The sequence below is a fragment of the Salmo salar genome, chromosome 16, assembly GCF_965601325.2.
Source record: "Salmo salar chromosome 16, fSalSal1, whole genome shotgun sequence".
NCBI lineage: Eukaryota > Metazoa > Chordata > Actinopteri > Salmoniformes > Salmonidae > Salmo > Salmo salar.
In genome coordinates, this window is record NC_138306.1 from 25,768,818 (window position 1) to 25,787,914 (window position 19,097).

At 43.3% G+C, this 19,097-nt stretch overlaps 1 protein-coding gene across 2 annotated transcripts; it reads right to left on the reverse strand.

Annotated features, from left to right (window-relative positions):
- Positions 1-1,228: 1,228 nt before the first annotated feature.
- LOC106573431 (WASH complex subunit 1) lies at positions 1,229-18,887 on the reverse strand. Of its 2 annotated transcripts, none has more exons than XM_045697079.2 (11): positions 18,783-18,887; positions 13,117-13,257; positions 11,617-11,728; positions 11,357-11,503; positions 4,986-5,122; positions 4,768-4,903; positions 4,404-4,596; positions 4,126-4,296; positions 2,287-2,442; positions 1,937-2,005; positions 1,229-1,808 (listed from the first exon to the last, which is right to left on the reverse strand). In XM_045697079.2, exons 1-11 carry the CDS (start codon positions 18,857-18,859, stop codon positions 1,660-1,662), a joined length of 1,488 nt encoding a protein of 495 aa, XP_045553035.1. In that variant the 5' UTR covers positions 18,860-18,887; the 3' UTR covers positions 1,229-1,659. The 2 variants fall into 2 exon arrangements, with proteins under 2 accessions (XP_045553035.1, XP_045553036.1); XM_045697080.2 differs by having other exon boundaries at positions 18,641-18,821.
- Between the last annotated feature and the right edge of the window lie 210 nt (positions 18,888-19,097).

Genomic DNA, 19,097 nt, shown 5'->3' on the forward strand with positions numbered 1-19,097 from the left:
GTAAACATTTAAAAAAGCACATGGAATATCCATTTGAGCATGGTGAAGTTATTAATGACACGTTGGATGGTGTATCAATACACCTAGTCACTAAAAAGATACAGGAGTCCTTCTAATTGCCGGAGAGGAAGGAAACCGCTCAGGGTTTTCACCACGAGGCCAAATAGTTAAGAATTTAATGGCTGTGATGGGAGATAGCTGAGGGTAGATCAACAACATTGTAGTTACTTCATAATACTAACCTAAATGACAGAGTGAAAAGGATGCCTGTACAGAATAAAAATATTCCAAAACATGCATCCTATTTGCAATAAGGCATAAAAGTAAAACTGCAAAAAATGAGGCAAGATAAATAACTTTTTGTCCAGAATACAAAGCGTTATGTTTGGGGCAAATCAAACAAGTTAAGACCAAAAGTCGAAGATCCGTTTTTGATCATAACGTTGTCAATAAAACTGAAATTGGGAGCTTCAACAGTGTGCAGGCCTTGTTCTGTACTAGTATTCTTTGTTAGCCCTGCACCTATGTTTTTAAGGATGTGCGTATGACTATTCATATTTTCAAGCATGGTGGTAGCTGCATCATGTTATGGGTATGCTTGTCATCAGCAAGGACTAGGGAGTTTTTTTAGGATAAAAGGAACCGGGATAGAGCTAAGCACAGGTAAAATCCTAAAGGAAAACCTTGTTCAGTCTGCTTTCCACCAGACACTTGGAGACAAATTCACCTTTCAGCAGGACAATCACCTAAAACACAAGGCCAAATATACACCAGAGTTGATTACCAAGATGACATTGAATGTTCCTGAGTGGCCTAGTTTTGGTTTGAAAAGACTTACTGTACATGACTGTCTAGCAATGATCAACAACCAACTTGACAGAGCTTGAAGAATTTTTAAAAGAATATTGTGCAAATATTGTACAATCCAGGTGTGCAAAGCTCTTAAGACTTACCCAGAAAGACTCACAGCTGTAATCGCTGCCAAAGGTGATTCTAACATGTATTGACTCAGGGGGTTGAATTACCTAACTATTTAAGATGTTTTATTTTTCGTATTTTGTGTAATCATTGACAAAAAAATGACAATTAAATCCATTTTAATCCCACTTCGTAACAACAGGTGGGAAAAGTCAAGGGGTGTGAATACTTTCTGAAGGCACTGTAGGTTTAGGCTCTGTCTGTCTCACACACCTCTCCAGCAGTACAGATCAGTCAACTCTCCACTGACTTTTGTTTTTAAATGCAAAAAGCCATTTATTGAATGAAATGTGTTAACATTCTGATTGAAATGTTCTGCTACTTTAGTGTGGTGTTACACATGATGTAATATTTACATGTTACTTTATTAAACATCTTTACAATGCTGAGATGAGGTCTGACTTTTCTCCTGTAGTTGTTTGTCCTTTCATTTTCTCAGTAAAGATCAGTCCATGATGGTTCCTGTGTGTTGATCAGAACTACAGAAAGCCAGCAGAGGGAGTCACCGAACTATAGAATACACCTGGGTCAAATACATGGCAGACACTGGAAGTGTGGCTGATTGCAAAACGTAGGGACCACGTCACTATGGTCAAACAATCATATAATCCGCAAAGAAACCAGTGGCGTTCCCGATATGTGCTCAGAGTTCCATTGGTTCTGATTGGCTAGTCTCAGTTGTTAGGCCTCCCAGTCGTCCTCATCTTCAGCGGTTGGCTGATGGGGGGCAGGAAGAGGCGGGATTACATCGGACATCCTAGCGAATGCGCTGCCAGAACCAGCTGGGCCCTCCCCAGAGTCCCCGCCTCCAGGACCCTTACCAGAGATACCTAGGAAACACACACACCACGATCACCAAGACAGGAATACTTCTACACCATTATCAGAGCCTTTGCGACAATAACCCAGGGGAGATGAGCAAAGGAGGGAGGACAGGCAGGGAGAGGGATGTTCTCACCTTTCCTTCGCATGGCCAACTTATTGAAAAGATCTGACATGAAGTCTCCTCCACTGGCTGCTGCTACCACTGAGAGAGAGGGAGGGAGAACACAGTAAGAAAGCAGTGTGTAACACTATGTCCCAAATATGCTCTGTAAGTTAAAGAACTGGAAGCCTGTAGCATTGCTCTGTTGGTGCTACATGTTCTCAAAGAGTCACCAGATTCAAGACTGATCTCTCGCTTGTTATTCAACTGGAAAACCAAGACACTCAACCAACGGCAATCTGTTTATTTTCCTCTCCCTCTATTCTTCTTCTTCCCCTCTCCCCACCACCTCTCCCCTCTCACTCCCCCTCTTTTTATCTTACCTTGTTCCTGTTCCTTCTGTTTCTTCTTTTCCATCTTGCGTTCTTTGATGTTGCGTAGTTTGGCCTTGCCGATGCCTCCAGCGTTGCGGATGGACTCTAGTAGACTGGCCCGGCTGTTTGATTCAACCACCTCACTGGGAGCCCCCGCTACAGGAGCTGGACGTAAACACACAGTTAGAGAGGAGTGTGTGTGTGTGTGTGTGTGTGTGTGTGTGTGTGTGTATACTTACATACAGTGCATTCGGAAAGGATTCAGACCCCTTCCCTTTTTTGACATTTTGTTACGTTACAGACTTATTTTAAAATGTATTAAATAATTGTTTTCCCTCATCAATTTACACACAATACCCCATAATGAGAAAGCTAAAACAGGGTTTTAGAAATTTTTGCAAATTGATTAAAAACAGAAATAAGTATTCAGACCCTTTGCTATGAAACTCGAAATTGAGCTCAGGTGCTGTTTCCATTGATCATCCTTGAGGTGTTTTTACAACTTGAATGGAGTCCACCTGTGGTAAATTCAATTCATTGGACATGATTTGGAAAGGCACACACCTGTCTATACAAGGTCCCACAGTTAACAGTGCATGTCAGAGCAAAAACCAAGCCATGAGGTCAAATGAATTGTCCGTAGAGCTCCGAGACAGGATTGTGTCAAGGCACAGATCTGGGGAAGGGTACAGAAACATTTCTGCAGCATTGAAGTCCCCAAGAACACACTTGCCTCCATCATTCTTAAATGGAAGAAGTTTGGAACCACCAAAAGTCTTCCTAGTGCTGGTCGCCCGGCCAAACTGAGCAATCGGGGGAGAAGGGCCTTGGTCAGGAAAGTGACCAAGAACCCAATGGTCACTCTGACAGAGCTCCAGAGTTCCTCTGTGGAGATGGGAAAACCTTCCAGAAGGACAACCATCTCTGCAGCTCTCCACCAATCAGGCCTTTATGATAGAGTGGCCAGACAGAAGCTACTCTTCAGTAAAAGGCACATGCAGCCCGCTTGGAGTTTGCAAAAAGGCCCCTAAAGGACTCTCAGACCATGAGAAACAAGATTATCTGGTCAAATGAAACCAAGTTAAACTCTTTGGCCTGAATGCCAAGCGTCACGTCTGGAGGAAACCTGTCACCCTCCCTACGGTGAAGCATGGTGGTGGCAGCATCATGCTGTGGGGATGTTTTTCAGCGTCAGGGACTGGGAGACTATTCAGGCTCGAGGGAAAGATGAACAGAGCAAAGTACAGACAGACCCTTGATAAAGTTCTGAGCGCTCTGGAGCAGGTTCTCAAATATGGGCGAAGGTTCACCTTCCAACAGGACAACGACCCTAAGCACACAGCCAAGACAACGCAGTAGGGGCTTCGGGACAAGTCTCTGAATGTCCTTGAGTGGCCCAGCCAGAGCTCGAACTTGAGCGAACATCTCTGGAGAGACCTGAATATAGCTGTGCAGCGACGCTCCCCATCCAACCTGACAGAGCTTGAGAGCATCTGCAGAGAAGAATGGGAGAAACTCCCCAAATACAGGTGAGCCAAGCTTGTAGTGTCATACCCAAGAAGTCTTGAGGCTGTAATCACTGCCAAAGGTGCTTCAACAAAGTACTGAGTAAAGGGTCTGAATACTTATGTAAATGTTATTTCAGTTTTTTTATTTTTAATACATTTGCAAAAATGTCTAAAAAACAGTTTTTACTTTGTCATTATAGGGTATTGCATGTAGATTGATGAGGATTTTATATATATATATATATATATTCGAATAAGGCTGTAACGTAACAAAATGTGGAAAAGTGAAGTGGTTGGAAGACTTTCCGAATGTACTGTATGTAGTGTGTGTGTGTGGTACCTGTGCTCCGAGTGCGGTTGGGGTCGGCAGGGCTGTCTGCAGGTGGAGGTGGGGGAGGAGGTGGGGGAGGAGGTGGGGGAGGGGGGAGACCAGGGGGAGGGGCGGGGGTGTGTGTGGGCTCTGGTGGGGGAGGAGGCGGAGGAGGTGGGACTGCAACTTGGAACTGAGAACCTGTAACACAAACAAACATCAATCAATAGAAACAGTTCCGTCAGTTGACATGACCGATTTCCAGGGAAACTTCTGTATAATCCACACAACAGAAACAGCGTGTGTACCAGACATGTCCTCCCCAGTGAAGGTCGGTAGTTCAGGGAAGGTGTGTGTTGGTCCAGAGGGTGCGATGCCTGGCCCCAGGTCTTGACTGTAGGACAAGTCGTCAGCGATGCCTGGCAAGTCTGGTAGGTAGGAGGGGACATCTATCTCTGGGACCTGACCCAGGTCTGGAACATAGAAGTAACTCTCTGCTGTCTACAGGGGGACAGATGAAGAGAGAATGAGAGAAGAAGGGAGAGAGAAAGTGTCCTAATTCAAGGGTACACTTTAACCTGTTAGCAAGGCCCTTTGAAATAATCTTTCAGGCCTCCAGTGAACACATGTAAGGGAGTGTGTGTACGATGTGTGTGTACGATGTGTGTGTACCTGTCTCTCCAGCTGTTCTCTCTTGGTTATGGATAGCGGAGCGTCAAATGGTTTCTCTTCCTTCTCTGTCTCCAGGGTGGTGTGTGTTTTAGTCACCGCCCCCGCCAGGGGGTCCAGGAACACATACTTCTTATACCTAAACACATACACAAACAGTTAGAGGAGTGTGTGTTAGAGTGAGTGTGTGTGTGTGTGTGTGTGTGTGTGTGTGTACTAACAGGTTCTCTGTAGTATTAAACAGCAGCAGGGAGCTGACAGAGGAGATGTTTCGAGGCAGACCGCCCAGGCCCTCCTCGGTCTCATCCTCCGAACGCTTCTTACTGCTCACACACACCGGGTAATAACACAACTTCTCCTAGAGGTGGATATAGAGACAGGGGGCGTAAAACAAGAGAAGACCAATATTAAATGAGTCTGGTAAGAACCTACTTTTCTTTAAAAACACAAATGGCCACCAGACAAACATGCATTAGCTTTGCACCTCTGTTTTGAACAAAGAAAGTGTTTTATTTTTTATTTCACCTTTATTTAACCAGGTAGGCTAGTTGAGAACAAGTTCTCATTTACAACTGTGACCTGGCCAAGATAAAGCAAAGCAGTGCGACACAAACAACAACAGAGTTACACATGGAATAAACAAACATACAGTCAATAACACAATAGAAAAAAATAGAAAATAAAATAATAATATTAAATAAAAAACAAATATAAAAAATAGTTACAGTAGTAGCTTTTGATAGAGACAGCCTTGCAGGCAAAAGAGAGAGATACGGATTCAAATACCCTGTGGTTTGGAGTCTGCACACAACCAGACTCCAAACCGCATGAATAACTCCCACTCGTTCCCTTTTCGTCAGCAGCCTCTGTCTATTTCTCTCTCTCTCTCTCTCTGCAGCGCATGAGTTTTCATAAATAATACATCTCTGAGCCAGGGAAGCACACAGGAAATATTGTTTTCCACATCTTTCTCTCCCTCTCTCACACACAGGACAAAATACTACTGTTCCTGGAAGTTTTCGATTCCGGCAGCGAGGGAGATCTCAGGGGTGTTCACTATCAATAACGCACAACTTCACTGCTGAGCTAAGGTGCAAACACACACAACTGTGGTGTAAAGTAACTAAGTAAAAATACCCTGACACCCAAAAGTACTCAATATATTTCAAATGCTCAGGCAGGACAGTAATACGGTCCAATTCATACACCTGTCAATATAACATGTTGTCATCCCTACTGCCTCTGATCTGGTGGACTCACTAAACACAAATACTGCTGTTTTAGTGGGCCCCTGGCTGTCCGTAAATAAAAAAACAAGAACATTGTGCCTTCTGGTTTGCCTAATATAAGGAATTTCATGTGTAGAATTTATTTTTACTTAAGTATGACAATTGAGTACTTTTTCCACCACTCTACTTTAAAACTTTTACTCAAGAAGGATATTACTGGGTGACTTTCACTTTTACTTGAGTCATTTTCTACTAAAAGGCATCTTTACTTTTACTCAAGTATGACAATTGAGTACTTTTTCCACCACTACATGCACACAGTAGTTTCCTGAGGGTAGTTTTAGTCAGGGCCTCATGTCCCCAGGTCAGAACAGGTCTGTCCTCATGCAGGTCAAGTCAGGTCAGAGCCTAACTAGCGGTAGGTGTCTCTCAGCCAGGTCTAAACCCATCACCTCAGCCCCCAGGTTTGTCTATGCAGCTGTTAAATACTTGTGGACTCAGCTGTACGGCTGAGTGGAGCAGAATGTACACTACCGTTCAAAAGCTTGGGGTCACTTAGAAATGTCCTTGTTTTTTAAATAAAAGCACATTTTTTGTCCATTAAAATAACATCAAATTGATCAGAAATACAGTGTAGACATTGTTAATGTTGTAAATAACTATTGTAGCTGAAACCCCACCTCTTTAAGGAATACCTGGGATAGGATAAAGTAATCCTTCTAACCCCCCCCCAAAGATATAGATGTACTATTGTAAAGTGATTGTTCCACTGGATATCATAAGGTGAATGCACCAATTTGTAAGTCGCTCTGGATAAGAGAGTCTGCTAAATTACGTAAATGTTTTAATGTAACCGAAACGGCTGATTTTGTATGGAATATCTACATTATCAGAAACCTTCACTCATGTGTTCCAATGGCAAATTGTGTTAGCTAATCCAAGTTTATCATTTTAAAAGGATAATTGATCATTAGAAAACCCTTTCGCAATCATGTTAGCACAGCTGAAAACTGTAGTGCTGATTAAAGAAGCGGGTTCGATTACAGGCTCAAAATGGCTAAAAACAAATAACTTTCTTCTGAAACTATTCTATTCTTGTTCTGAGAAATGAAGGCTATTCCATGCGAGAAATTGAAGATCTCGTACAACGGTGTGTACTACTCCTTTCACAGAACAGCGCAAACGGGCTCTAACCAGAATAGAAAGAGGAGTGGGAGACCCTGGTGCACAACTGAGCAAGAGGACAAGTACATCAGTGTCTAGTTTGAGAAACAGATGCCTCACAAGTCCTCAACTGGCAGCTTCATTAAATAGTACCTGTAAAACACCAGTCTCAACGTAAACAGTCCATAGGCGACTCCGGGATGCTGGCCTTCTAGGCAGAGTTCCTCTGTCCAGTGTCTGTGTTCTTTTGCCCATCTTAATCTTTTATTGGTCAGTCTGAGATATGGCTCTTTTTTTTACAACTCTGCCTAGATAATGGGCCTCTGTACGCCTATGTAGATATTCCGTAAAAAATCTCCAGCTACAACAGTCATTTACAACACTAACAATGTCTACACTGTATTTCTGATCAATTTAATGTTATTTTAATGGACAAAAAAAATGCTTTTCTTTCAATAACAAGGACATTTCTAAGTGACCCCAAACTTTTGAACAGTAGTGTATATTGTGAGTGAAAGCCAAAAAGGCATGGTCATATTTAATTTATCTAAACAGCTAGGCCTATACTGCTATAATGCTGTGCATTTAAACTATACATATATCAACTGTAATGGGCAGCTTTAGCTGAGGAGGAGACAGTGCTTTCTGTGTCCAGCAATCTGTATGCTTATAAGAAATCCTGCTATGCCTTCAGACGAACCATCAAACAAGCAAAGCGTCAATACAGGATTAAGATTGAATCCTACTACACCGGCTCTGACGCTCGTCGGATTTGGCAGGGCATGAAAACTATTATGGACTACAAAGGGAAACCCAGACGCGAGCTGCCCAGTGACGTGAGCCTACCAGACGAGCTAAATGCGTTTTATGCTCACTTCGAGGCAAGCAACATTGAAGCATGCACGAGAGCACCAGCTGTTCTGGATGACTGAATGATAACGCTCTTGGTAGCCGATGTGAGCAAGACCTTTAAACAGGTCAACATTCACAAAGCCGCGGGGCCAGACGGATTACCAGGACGTGTACTAAAAGCATGTGCGGACCACCTGGCAAGTGTCTTCACTGACATTTTCAACCTCTCCCTGACCGAGTCTGTAACACCTATACGTTTCAAGCAGACCACCATAGTCCGTGTGCCCAAGGAAGCGAAGGTAACCTGCCTAAATGATTACTGCCCCATAGCACTCACGTCGGTAGCCATGAAGGGCTTTGAAAGGCTGGTCAAGGCTCACATCAACAGCATCCTCCCGGATACCCTAGACCAGGTATTCCCAAACTCGGTGCAATGCCTGGCAGGTCTGGTAGGTAGGAGGCGACATCTATCTTCACATTTTCAAATAGTCCATTTATATTTTCCAACGGGGCTATACATTAGATTTTTTTTTCCTCGCCTGAGTAGCTGCGTTTCACTGCCAAAAATAAAATTAAACCATTTAGTGTTCAGCAAAATAACAACACAATGTCAAACACAGGTAGCCTAGTCAAATAATTAACATCCAATCACATTAACCATTACTCTCTCACGGGAATTCCACTAACGATCCGTATGTAGCCAAACGTAGCTGCTGCTAATGTTGGTATCTGTACTGATGGCACAAAAGCCATGACAGGGAGACATAGAGGAGTGGTAACACACATGCAAGCAGTTGCTCCCGACGCCACTTGGGTACACTGCAGTATCCACCGAGAGGCTCTTGCTGCCAAGGGAATGCCTGACAGCTTGGAAGACGTTTTGGACACTACAGTGAAAATGGTTAACTTTGTTAAAGCAAGGCCCCTGAACTCTCATGTATTTTCTGCACTATGCAATGATATGGGCAGCGATCATGTAACGCTTTTACAACATACAGAAGTGCTCTGGTTATCAAGGGGAAAAGTATTGACACATTTTTTTTTAAATTGAGAGACGAGCTTAAAGTTCTTTACTAACCATAATTTTCACTTGTCTGACCGCTTGCATGATGATGAGTTTCTCACACAACTTGCCATCTGGGTGATGTTTTTTCTCACCTGAATGATCTGAATCTAGGATTACAGGGACTCTCCGCAACTATATTCAATGTGCGGGACAACATTGAGACTATGATTAAGAAGTTGGAGCTCTTCTCTGTCTGCATTAACAAGGACAAGACACAGGTCTTTCCATCATTGTATGATTTTTTTGTGTGCAAATGAACTCCCGAAATGGATGAATTTCCCGAAAAGGATGACAGAAACAACTGGATTCGCTATCCCTTTCATGCCCTGCCTCCAGTCCACTTACCGATATCTGAACAAGAGAGCCTCATCGAAATTGCTACAAGTGGTTCTGTGAAAATTTAATTTAATCAGAAGGCACTGCCAGACTTCTGGATTGGGTTGCGCTAAGAGTATCCTGCCTTGGCAAATCGCGCTGTTAAGACACAGTTGTCCTTTGCAACCACGTACCTATGTGAGAGTGGATTCTCGGCCCTCACTAGCATGAAAACTAAATACAGGCACAGACTGTGTGTGGAAAATGATTAAAGACAGGCTCTCTCCAATACAACCCAACATCGCAGAGTTATGTGCATCCTTTCAAGCACACCCTTCTCATTAACCTGTGATGAGTTATTCACAATTTTCAATGAACAAATAAGGTTTTATAAGTAAGATGGTTAAATAAAGAGCAAAATTATTGATTATTATTATATTATTATTTTTGCCCTGGTCCTATAATTGCTCTTTGTCACTTCGCACGAGCCAGGTTGTGACAAAACTCACTCATTCTTATGTTTAATAAATGTATCGTATAGTGTGTGTGTGTGTGTGTGTGTGTGTATGGCAGGCTTATAACGATGGCAAAAAACAACATTTGAGAGCACGCTGACCCTGGTGCTAGAGGGGGTATGCAGCTGGAGGTTGAATGTTTGAAGGGGTACTGGACTATAAAAAGTTAGGGAACCACTGCCCTAACCCCACTCAAATTCACATACCGCCCCAACAGATCCACAGATGACGCACTCTACACTGCCCTTCCCACCTGGACAAAAGGAACACATATGTGAGAATGCTGTTCATTGACTACAGCTCAGAGTTCAACACCATAGTGCCCACAAAGCTCATCACTAAGCTAAAGGACCCTGGGACTAAACACTTCCCTCTGCAACTGTATTCTGGCCTTCCTGACGGACCGCCCCAGGTGGTAAGGGTAGGCAACAACATGTCTGCCACACTGATCCTAAACACTGGGGCCCCTCAGGGGTGTGTACTTAGTCCCCTCTTGTACTCCCTGTTCACCCACGACTGCGTGGCCAAACATGATTCCAACATCACCATTGTGGACTACAGGAAAAGGTGGGCCTGGACAGGCCCCCATTAACATCGACGGGGCTGTAGTGGAGCAGGTCGAGAGTTAAGTTCCTTGGTGTCCACATCACCAACGAACTGTCATGGTCCAAAGACACCAAGACAGTTGTGAAGAGGGCACGACGACACCTTCACCCCTCAGGAGACTGAAAAGATTTGGCATGAGTCCCCAGATCCTCAAAAAGTTCTACAGCTGCACCATCGAGAGCATCCTGACCGGTTGCATCACCGCCTGCTCGGCATCTGTACATTACTGGGGCCAAGTTTCCTGCCGTCCAGGGTCAGAGGAAAGCCAATAAAATTATCAGAAACTCCAGCCACCCTAGTCAGACTGTTTTCTCTGCTACCGCACGGCAAGCGGTACCAGAGTGCCAAGTCTAGGACCAAAAAGCTCCTTAACAGCTTCTACCCCCAAGTCATAAGACTGCTGAACAATTAATCAAATGGCCACCGGACTATTTACATTGACACCCCCCCCCCCCCCCATTTGTTTTGTACTGTTGCTACTCGCTGTTTATAACCTAAGCATAGTCACTTCCCCCCTACCTACATGTACAAATTACCTCAACTAACCTGTACCCCCGCACACTGACTCGGTATCTGTACCCCCTGTATATAGCCTCATTATTGTTATTTTATTGTGTTACTTTTTATTATTTTTTAGCTTTGGTTTATTTGGTCAATATCTTCTTAACTCTTCTTGAACTGCACTGTTAGTTAAGGGCTTGTAAGTAAGCCTTTCACAGTAAGGTCTACACTTGCTGTAATCGGGGCGCATGTGACAAACAAAGTTTGATTTGACCTCTTTGTACTGTAATGTTTTGCAGATGATCAAATAAAGTTTTGGTTATTTATGTGTTTGTGTGTGTTACCTGCAGGGCCTTGTCATCAAGGGGTCGTAGTTTGGCCTGTATGTGGTATCGGGGGCGTGTTTGGGAGGCGGGGTCTGTGGCTCCACTGAAGATGGAGGAGTAATCCTGGAGACGATCTGGAGCTGGATACTTAGCACTGGAGAACACCTACACATTGTCACCCACACACACACACACACATCAAAATCTCGTAGTACTCAAAAGTATTGTGAGTAATCTATTTTGCAGATATATGCAATTTTGTGTGCGAAGCGTGTTACCTTGGTGGCCTTCTTGCTGCCTTTGATCTTGTCGACGCGGGCCTGGGCCAGCCTGATCCGATCTGTCACACTCTGCAGCTGACAGCGATTCCGCTCTACACTCTCAGATACCCTACACACACACAGAAATAAATACATTCTGAATAACAAACTGGCTTTATTTACAAATTAGTGAGCATGTCTCACCCCATGGCCAAGAATGGCCTTTTTCTATCTCATTCTAGGTGACGAAATCATCTCCAAAATATTGTTATTTTTTTAAACAAAGCGATTATTATTATTACTATTAATTAATTTTACATTTTATAAAAGCCCCTCAGATATTCTCACAGATCAGATTTGTCGTAATGGAAAATGCCCCTTAGATATTAATTTAGAATACTCCAATCCTCTAAATGTAATTATTGGCGGAGAGTCACATCATTGAAAAAAATATTTTTCAATATACTGTAGGCCTACCGTAGGCGACATGACTCTCACTAGTGTTGAGTAATGTGCTGTTAAAAGTGGTGTAGGTCTTATTTATTTTAAAAGTATATTGAAGTTAGAATGCTATGCTCTTACTACTGTAGTCTACTCCCGACCGTCACGTTGTACAGCGCCATTTTTTCCATTCAACCCTAACGGAAACCCTGAAGGTTTAGTTTTTTAGTTTTTCTTGGAAAAGAAACACCATAATATTAATCAAATTAATTAAGCTAAATTTCTTAAAATCAATCCCATATATGATGTTCTTACAAAAAAGCTTTTAAATTCTCTAGTACAGCCACTATTGAAGGCTATCAAATGCTTCTCAAAGATGCCCTCTGGTGGTCAAACTAGCACCAACTAGCATTAATGGTAACACTGGCTGACAATTAAATAACGTGCCATAGAATTCTGCAGCAGCCCGCAAGATGTGCTGCAGTATGACACAACTTTTAAAGGAGGAACCACTTTACATTTCTATGTAGAAGATGGGTCATATCATTAAAAGTACCAGAGAGCCCACTATGGAAATGTGATGTGTTTGAAAAGTATATTGTTCCAAGCAATATGTCTAAAAATAAGCAAAATCAAAAAAGGTTGAGATATATATATTTTTATGTTGAATAACTCAATGTAAGAAAACATATTTCAGAATCTAGACATAGTTCATATTTGAAAGCGCATTGTATAATGACACCAATATATTGTCTTTATCGTGTACAGTTCACAGATCTAACAGGAGGCATGTGTAGGTCTAAAAAGGGCCTAAAACGGCCACTTTCATCATGATTTTCTCAAAAATGGTTTGTGATACAAACGTAAAAACCATGTTGAACATCCTTCCTGCCAATGAAGTTTCCGTGTGAGAATTCCCAGAACAATCTGAGATACCAAAAATATTTTCCACTCCCGCTGGCATGGAATCAATCAATATGTAAGGAATTATCAGGAGGATCTTAGCTACCAAACAACACATGTAGCACATGCTCTTATTGGACGACTTATACTCCTCGATCTCTGTTGTGTGTGTACCTGGTAAAGATGTCAGTAGAGATGGTCTCTAGGTAGAGCAGGGCATCTGCTATCTGGTGAACAGCCTCCTCCCTCCTCAGGTCTGACTGGATCAGAGGCACCGAGTACACCTGACCCTCGAGACACTGCTTCACACTCATCCTACACACACACACAATGAGTGAGTGAGGAATGAATAAGAGAGAGAGAGAGAGAGAGAGAGAGAGAGAGAGAGAGAGAGAGAGAGAGAGAGAGAGAGAGAGAGAGAGAGAGAGAGAGAGAGAGAGAGAGAGAGAGAGAGAGAGAGAGAATCCTTTGCATTATCATTGACAGCAGACTCCTACATTTCCTCAAATGTCAAATTGGCTTCTTACCAAATTACCGTACGACAGACCACGTATTCACCCTGCACACACCCTTATTGACAAACAAACAAAACAACAGCCTTTTCATTCTTTGTTGATTTCAAAACAGCTTGACATTACAGTGCGAGGGGGCTACTACTGACTTCTTCTGTCACGACGTACCACTAAGGCCCTTCTACTAGCTTGCTAGCCCCGGCCCGCTAGCTGCCTGAATCGCCATGTCTCCGGCCCGCCTGAGCCACTCACTGGACCCCTATGATCACTCGGCTACGCATGACTCTCCCTAATGTCAATATGCCTTGTCCATTGCTGTTTTGGTTAGTAATTATTGCATTATTTCACTGTAGAGCCTCTAGCCCTGCTCAATACTCCTTAGATAACCCTTTAGCTCCACCTCCCACACATGCGTTGACCTCACCTGGTTTAAATGATGTTTCTAGAGATATAGCCCTCTCATCTTCACTCAATGCATAGGTTTACCTCAAATGTATTCACATCCTACCATACCTTTGTTTGTCTGTCTCCTACTCCTCCTCTGTTCCTCTGGTGCATGTTAACATTAGAAGCCTCCTCCCTAAGTTTGTTTTATTCACTGCCTTAGCACACTCCACAAAACCGGATGTCCTAGACGTGTCTGAATCCTGGCTGAGGAAGACCACCAAAACCCCTGAAATTTCCATCCCTAACTATAACATTTTCCGACAAGATAGAACTGCCAAAGGGGGCAGAGTTGCAATCTACTGCAGAGATATCCTGCAAAGTTCTGTCTTACTATCCAGGTCTGTGCCCAAACAATTTGAGCTTCTACTTTTAAAAATCCACCTTTCCAGAAACAAGTCTCTCACCATAGCCGCTTGCTATAGACCACCTTCTGCCCCCAGCTGTGCCCTGGACACCATATGTGAATTGATTGCCCCCCATCCATCTTCAGAGCTTGTGCCGTTTCGTGACCTAAACTGGGACATGCTTAACATCCCAGCCATCCTACAATCTAAGCTTGATGCCTTCAATCTCACACAAATTATCAATGAACCTACCAGGTACAACCCCAAATCTGTAAACACGGGCACCCTCATAGATATCATCCTAACCAACCTGCCCTCCAAATACATCTCTGCTGTCTTCAACCAGGATCTCAGCGATCACTGCCTCATTGCCTGCATCCGTAATGGGTCTGCGGTCAAACGACCACCCCTCATCATTGTCAAACGCTCCCTAAAACACATCAGTGAGCAGGCCTTTCTAATCGACCTGGCCCGGGTATCCTGGAAGGATATTGACCACATTCCGTCAGTAGAGGATGCCTGGTCATTCTTTAAACATGCTTTCCTCACCATCTTAAATAAGCACACCCCATTCCAAAAATGTAGAACCAGGAACAGATATAGCCCTTGGTTCACTCCAGACCTGACTGCCCTTGACCAGCACAAAAACATCCTGTGGCATACTGCATTAGCATCGAATAGCCCCCGCGATATGCAACTTTTCAGGGAAGTTAGGAACCAATACACACAGGCAGTTAGGAAAGCAAAGGCTAGCTTTTTCAAACAGAAATTTGCATCCTGTAGCACAAACTCCAAAAAGTTCTGAGACACTGTAAAGTCCATGGAGAATAAGAGCACCTCCTCCCAGCTGCCCACTGCACTGAGGCTAGGAAACACCTCTCTTTCTAAAATGATCTGCCGAAATTGTTGCAACCCCTATTACTAGCCTGTTCAACCTCTCTTTCGTATCGTCTGAGATTCCCAAAGATTGGAACGCTGCCGTGATCATCCCCCTCTTCAAAGGGGGAGACACTCTAGACCCAAACTGCTACAGACCTATATCTATCCTACCCTGCCTTTCTAAGTCCTTCGAAAGCCAAGTTAACAAACAGATCACCGATCATTTCGAATCCCACTGTACCTTCTCCGTACCTCGTCTACATATTTCTCTAAAATATGTGGACAACTACAAATACCTAAGTGTCTGGCTAGACTGTAAACTCTCCTTCCAGACTCACATTAAGCATCTCCAATCCAAAATTAAATCTAGAATCGGCTTCCTATTTCGCAACAAAGCATCCTTCACTCATGCTGCCAAACATATCCTCGTAAAACTGAGTATCCTACTGATCCTTGACTTCGGCGATATCATTTACAAAACAGCCTCCAACACTCTACTCAGCAAATTGGATGCAGTCTATCACAGTGCCATCCGTTTTGTCACCAAAGCCCCATATACTACCCACCACTGCGACCTGTATGCTCTCGTTGGCTGGCCCTCGCTTCATATTTGTTGCCAAACCAACTGGCTCCAGGTCATCTATAAGTCTTTGCTAGGTAAAGCCCCGCCTTATCTCAGCTCACTGGTCACCATAGCTGCACCCACCCATAGCACACGCTCCAGCAGGTATATTTCACTGGTCACCCCCAAAGCCAATTCCTCCTTCGGCTGCCTTACCTTCCAGTTCTCTGCTCCCAATGACTGGAACCAACTGCAAAAATCCCTATAGCTGGAGACTCATATCTCCTTCACTAGCTTTAAGCACCAGCTGTCAGAGCAGCTCACAGATCACTGCACCTGTACATAGCTCATTTGTAAATAGCCCATCCAACTACCACATCCTCATACTGTTATGTATTTTGTTCCTTTGCACCCCAGTATCTCTACTTGCACACTCATCTTCTGCACATCTATCACTCCAGTGTTTAATTGCTATATTTGTAATTACTTCGCCACTATGGCTCATTTATTGCCTCACCTCCCTTATCCTACCTCATTTGCACACACTGTATATAGATTTTTTCTATTGTATTATTGAGTGTATGTTTGTTTATTCCATGTGTAACTCTGTGTTGTATTTTTGTGTCACACTGCTTTGCTTTATCTCGGCCAGGTCGCAGTTGTAAATGAGAACTTGTTCTCAACTAGCCTACCTGGTTAAATAAAGGTGAAATAAAAAAAATAAAACGTAAAATAAGGGAGAGTATATAGCCATAATATAACATTTGAAATGTCTCTATTCTTTTGAAACTTGTGAGTGTAATGTTTACTGTTCATTTATGATTGGTTATTTCATTTTGGTTTATTATCCATTTCACTTGCTTTGGCAATGTAAATATATGATTCCCATACCAATAAAGCTCTTTCAATTACATTTTTTTTGTGTGTTTGTGTGTGTGTGTGAGAGAGTGAGTGAGAGAGTGAGAGAGACAGAGACAAAGGGATATTGCTAATGGAGCTCTCTCTCCCTGACAGCAGAATGCAGTAACTAACCGCTCTACCCGTTCTGTCTTTTCACCATCTGTCAGCAATGAAAGGTAGCTAACGTCATAGCTGCTTCTGAGCATTCTTCTTCATGGAGTTTAACGGCGGTTGGCATCCAATATGTTGCATTACCGCCCCCAATTGAACTATAGTTTAATCCATTACATTTTGTGATACAAAATGGGAAAAGGGGAAATGGGATTTTTTTTAAATAAAAATACTAAATATAATGTTTTATTACCCTACACTCATTAAAACCCACCACCTTATTCCACTTCCTGAACCCTATCTGATCCTATCCCAGGCCAACGACAGAGGACGGGACACTACCACTCAACACACCCTGTAACTCTTCTGAAGTAAAATCTTGTACCCCCAAGTACTTCTCTGCAGCTGCCACCACAACATCTATTTTCTGTAACTTACATTCCATCTCTGCGGTACAGTTGATAACCATTGCTATGAATGCTAAGAAGCCAACCTTACTTAAACATATATCACTCATTTGCCTATCCCTCTATTCTGGACCAGATCTACTATTCACAGGGATCCTCAGAATCCCTCACCCTTGATCCACTCTCCTCTACCTTATTCACTGCCTCAGCATAGGACATCTTCTGCACTACTCTGACCCTGGCCACCTCATCCTGCCTCTTTCACACAGGACACCGCAGATCCCCTGCAACATGGGCACCTCTACACAACTTTTTCCACCGAAATGTGTCCTCCTGCACACTTCCCACATCTTGGAATCTCCCTCCTACACACTTCTGCAACATGCCCATAAACGCGACACCTGTAACTCTGCAGTGTATTCGGCATAACAGCTTTAACAGTATAACTAATTTATCCTAACATTACTTTGTCAGGTAAAGACTCCGAATCAAATCTCAGAAGAACAGACTGTCACCTCTTGTTTCATCCCGCTCCACATCGCACAAACACCACGAATTTTCAACTTAAATTGATCCACCTTTACACACAGCCGCGGGAAATAATTTGGGGGTGGGACTTATTTTCCTGACGGGGAGGAGGGGGGATGCAGAAAAAATGTATATCCTGCGCTGAAAACATCTATATCAGTCCGCTAATACAGGACAAAAGGACTGGTTCCAACCTCGTCAAAAATCTCACTCCTACTGGACCAAATGTATCTTTACCATAACCATGTCCATCAATGCAGGGCTCGAGCTTCGAGCTCCTCACAACACCTTCTACCCCTTCTTTTCCAACTCTGAATATTCCTCAAAATGTGCAACCCTACTTCTACCCCTTCCATTTCACCTCCAAAACTCAAACTGGGGTCCGACTCACTCTGTTTGAACTTGACACCAATCATCCTCGACATACAGAGGGTTATTGTTATTGCTACCTTCAACAGATTCAAACCTATCCTCTGCATCCCTCAGTCTTTTCAACATCCTCTCTTTTTGCCTCCAATCCTCCTTCCTTAACCAATTACCCGACTCCTGAAAATATATAACTTTTCCAAGCCGAAATATCATTTCAGCCTCATCGAGAGACATAACGTTTGTAAACCTGCGTTACAACTCAACCAGTTAGCAAGTCTGACATTTCCGAGGTTCCCAGTTCAGACTTCTTGTTCATGAACGCGGCATGTGTGTCGGTCTCGGCTGACTGTCATGTGACGGGGTTTACCACTTTCCCCCCTCAGATCCAGGAAGGAATGTTCTCTCAACTGTCCTTCACAGACAATCAATAACTGTATATATACAGATAACTAACTTGGGAGTGAAGCAACAGCCTTGGCAGCTCATCTTTATGTTGAGGTCCCATATTATATGACAACGTTAGCATACTTAGCAAGCTAGCTAGGTCACGTTAGCATTGTCCAGTTGGCTAATTAGTAATGTGCAGCGAGACCATGTAAATCCTGTCTACATGAATTTCTCCACTACGAAAATACTTACACCAGAGAGCTTCTCATATCATGCCCGCTCTCGGCAGAGACTCTACCCGGCTACATGCTCAGGGCCGTGGACCCATATCTTCTCGGCAGACTGACACTCACAAATTAGTCAAATAATCACTAAGCTTTCTCATTAGTCTTACCTGACCACTGACAGCATACAGTGTGTACACGGCCGCTGAGAGTTCTTTCTTCGATGAGGTTTAACGTCGGTTGTCATCCAATATGTTGCATTACCGCCACCTACTAGACTGGAGTACAACTCCCTTATACTTGCTTGAAAAAATAAACAAATACCCTACCATCTAACACTACACTCGCAAAAATTGTAAATAAAAATAGCACCATCCTACTCCACTATTTAAATCTATTTAGCCCTGCCTCATGCCAACAACCTGAAAGGATGGGACACCACCACATAACACCCTGTAACTCTTCTTATGTCGTCTCGCACACCC

Bases quoted from the DNA above. Each gene is read 5' to 3' on its own strand.
- LOC106573431 (XM_045697079.2), bottom strand. From the start codon at position 18,859: ATGACAACCGACGTTAAACCTCATCGAAGAAAGAACTCTCAGCGGCCG. The intron at 4,904-4,985 runs GTTAGTACACAC...GTATGTGTTTAG, and splicing joins TTTAATACTACAGAGAACCT to GTATAAGAAGTATGTGTTCC. The intron at 2,443-4,125 runs GTACCACACACA...GTTTACGTCCAG, and splicing joins CAACCGCACTCGGAGCACAG to CTCCTGTAGCGGGGGCTCCC.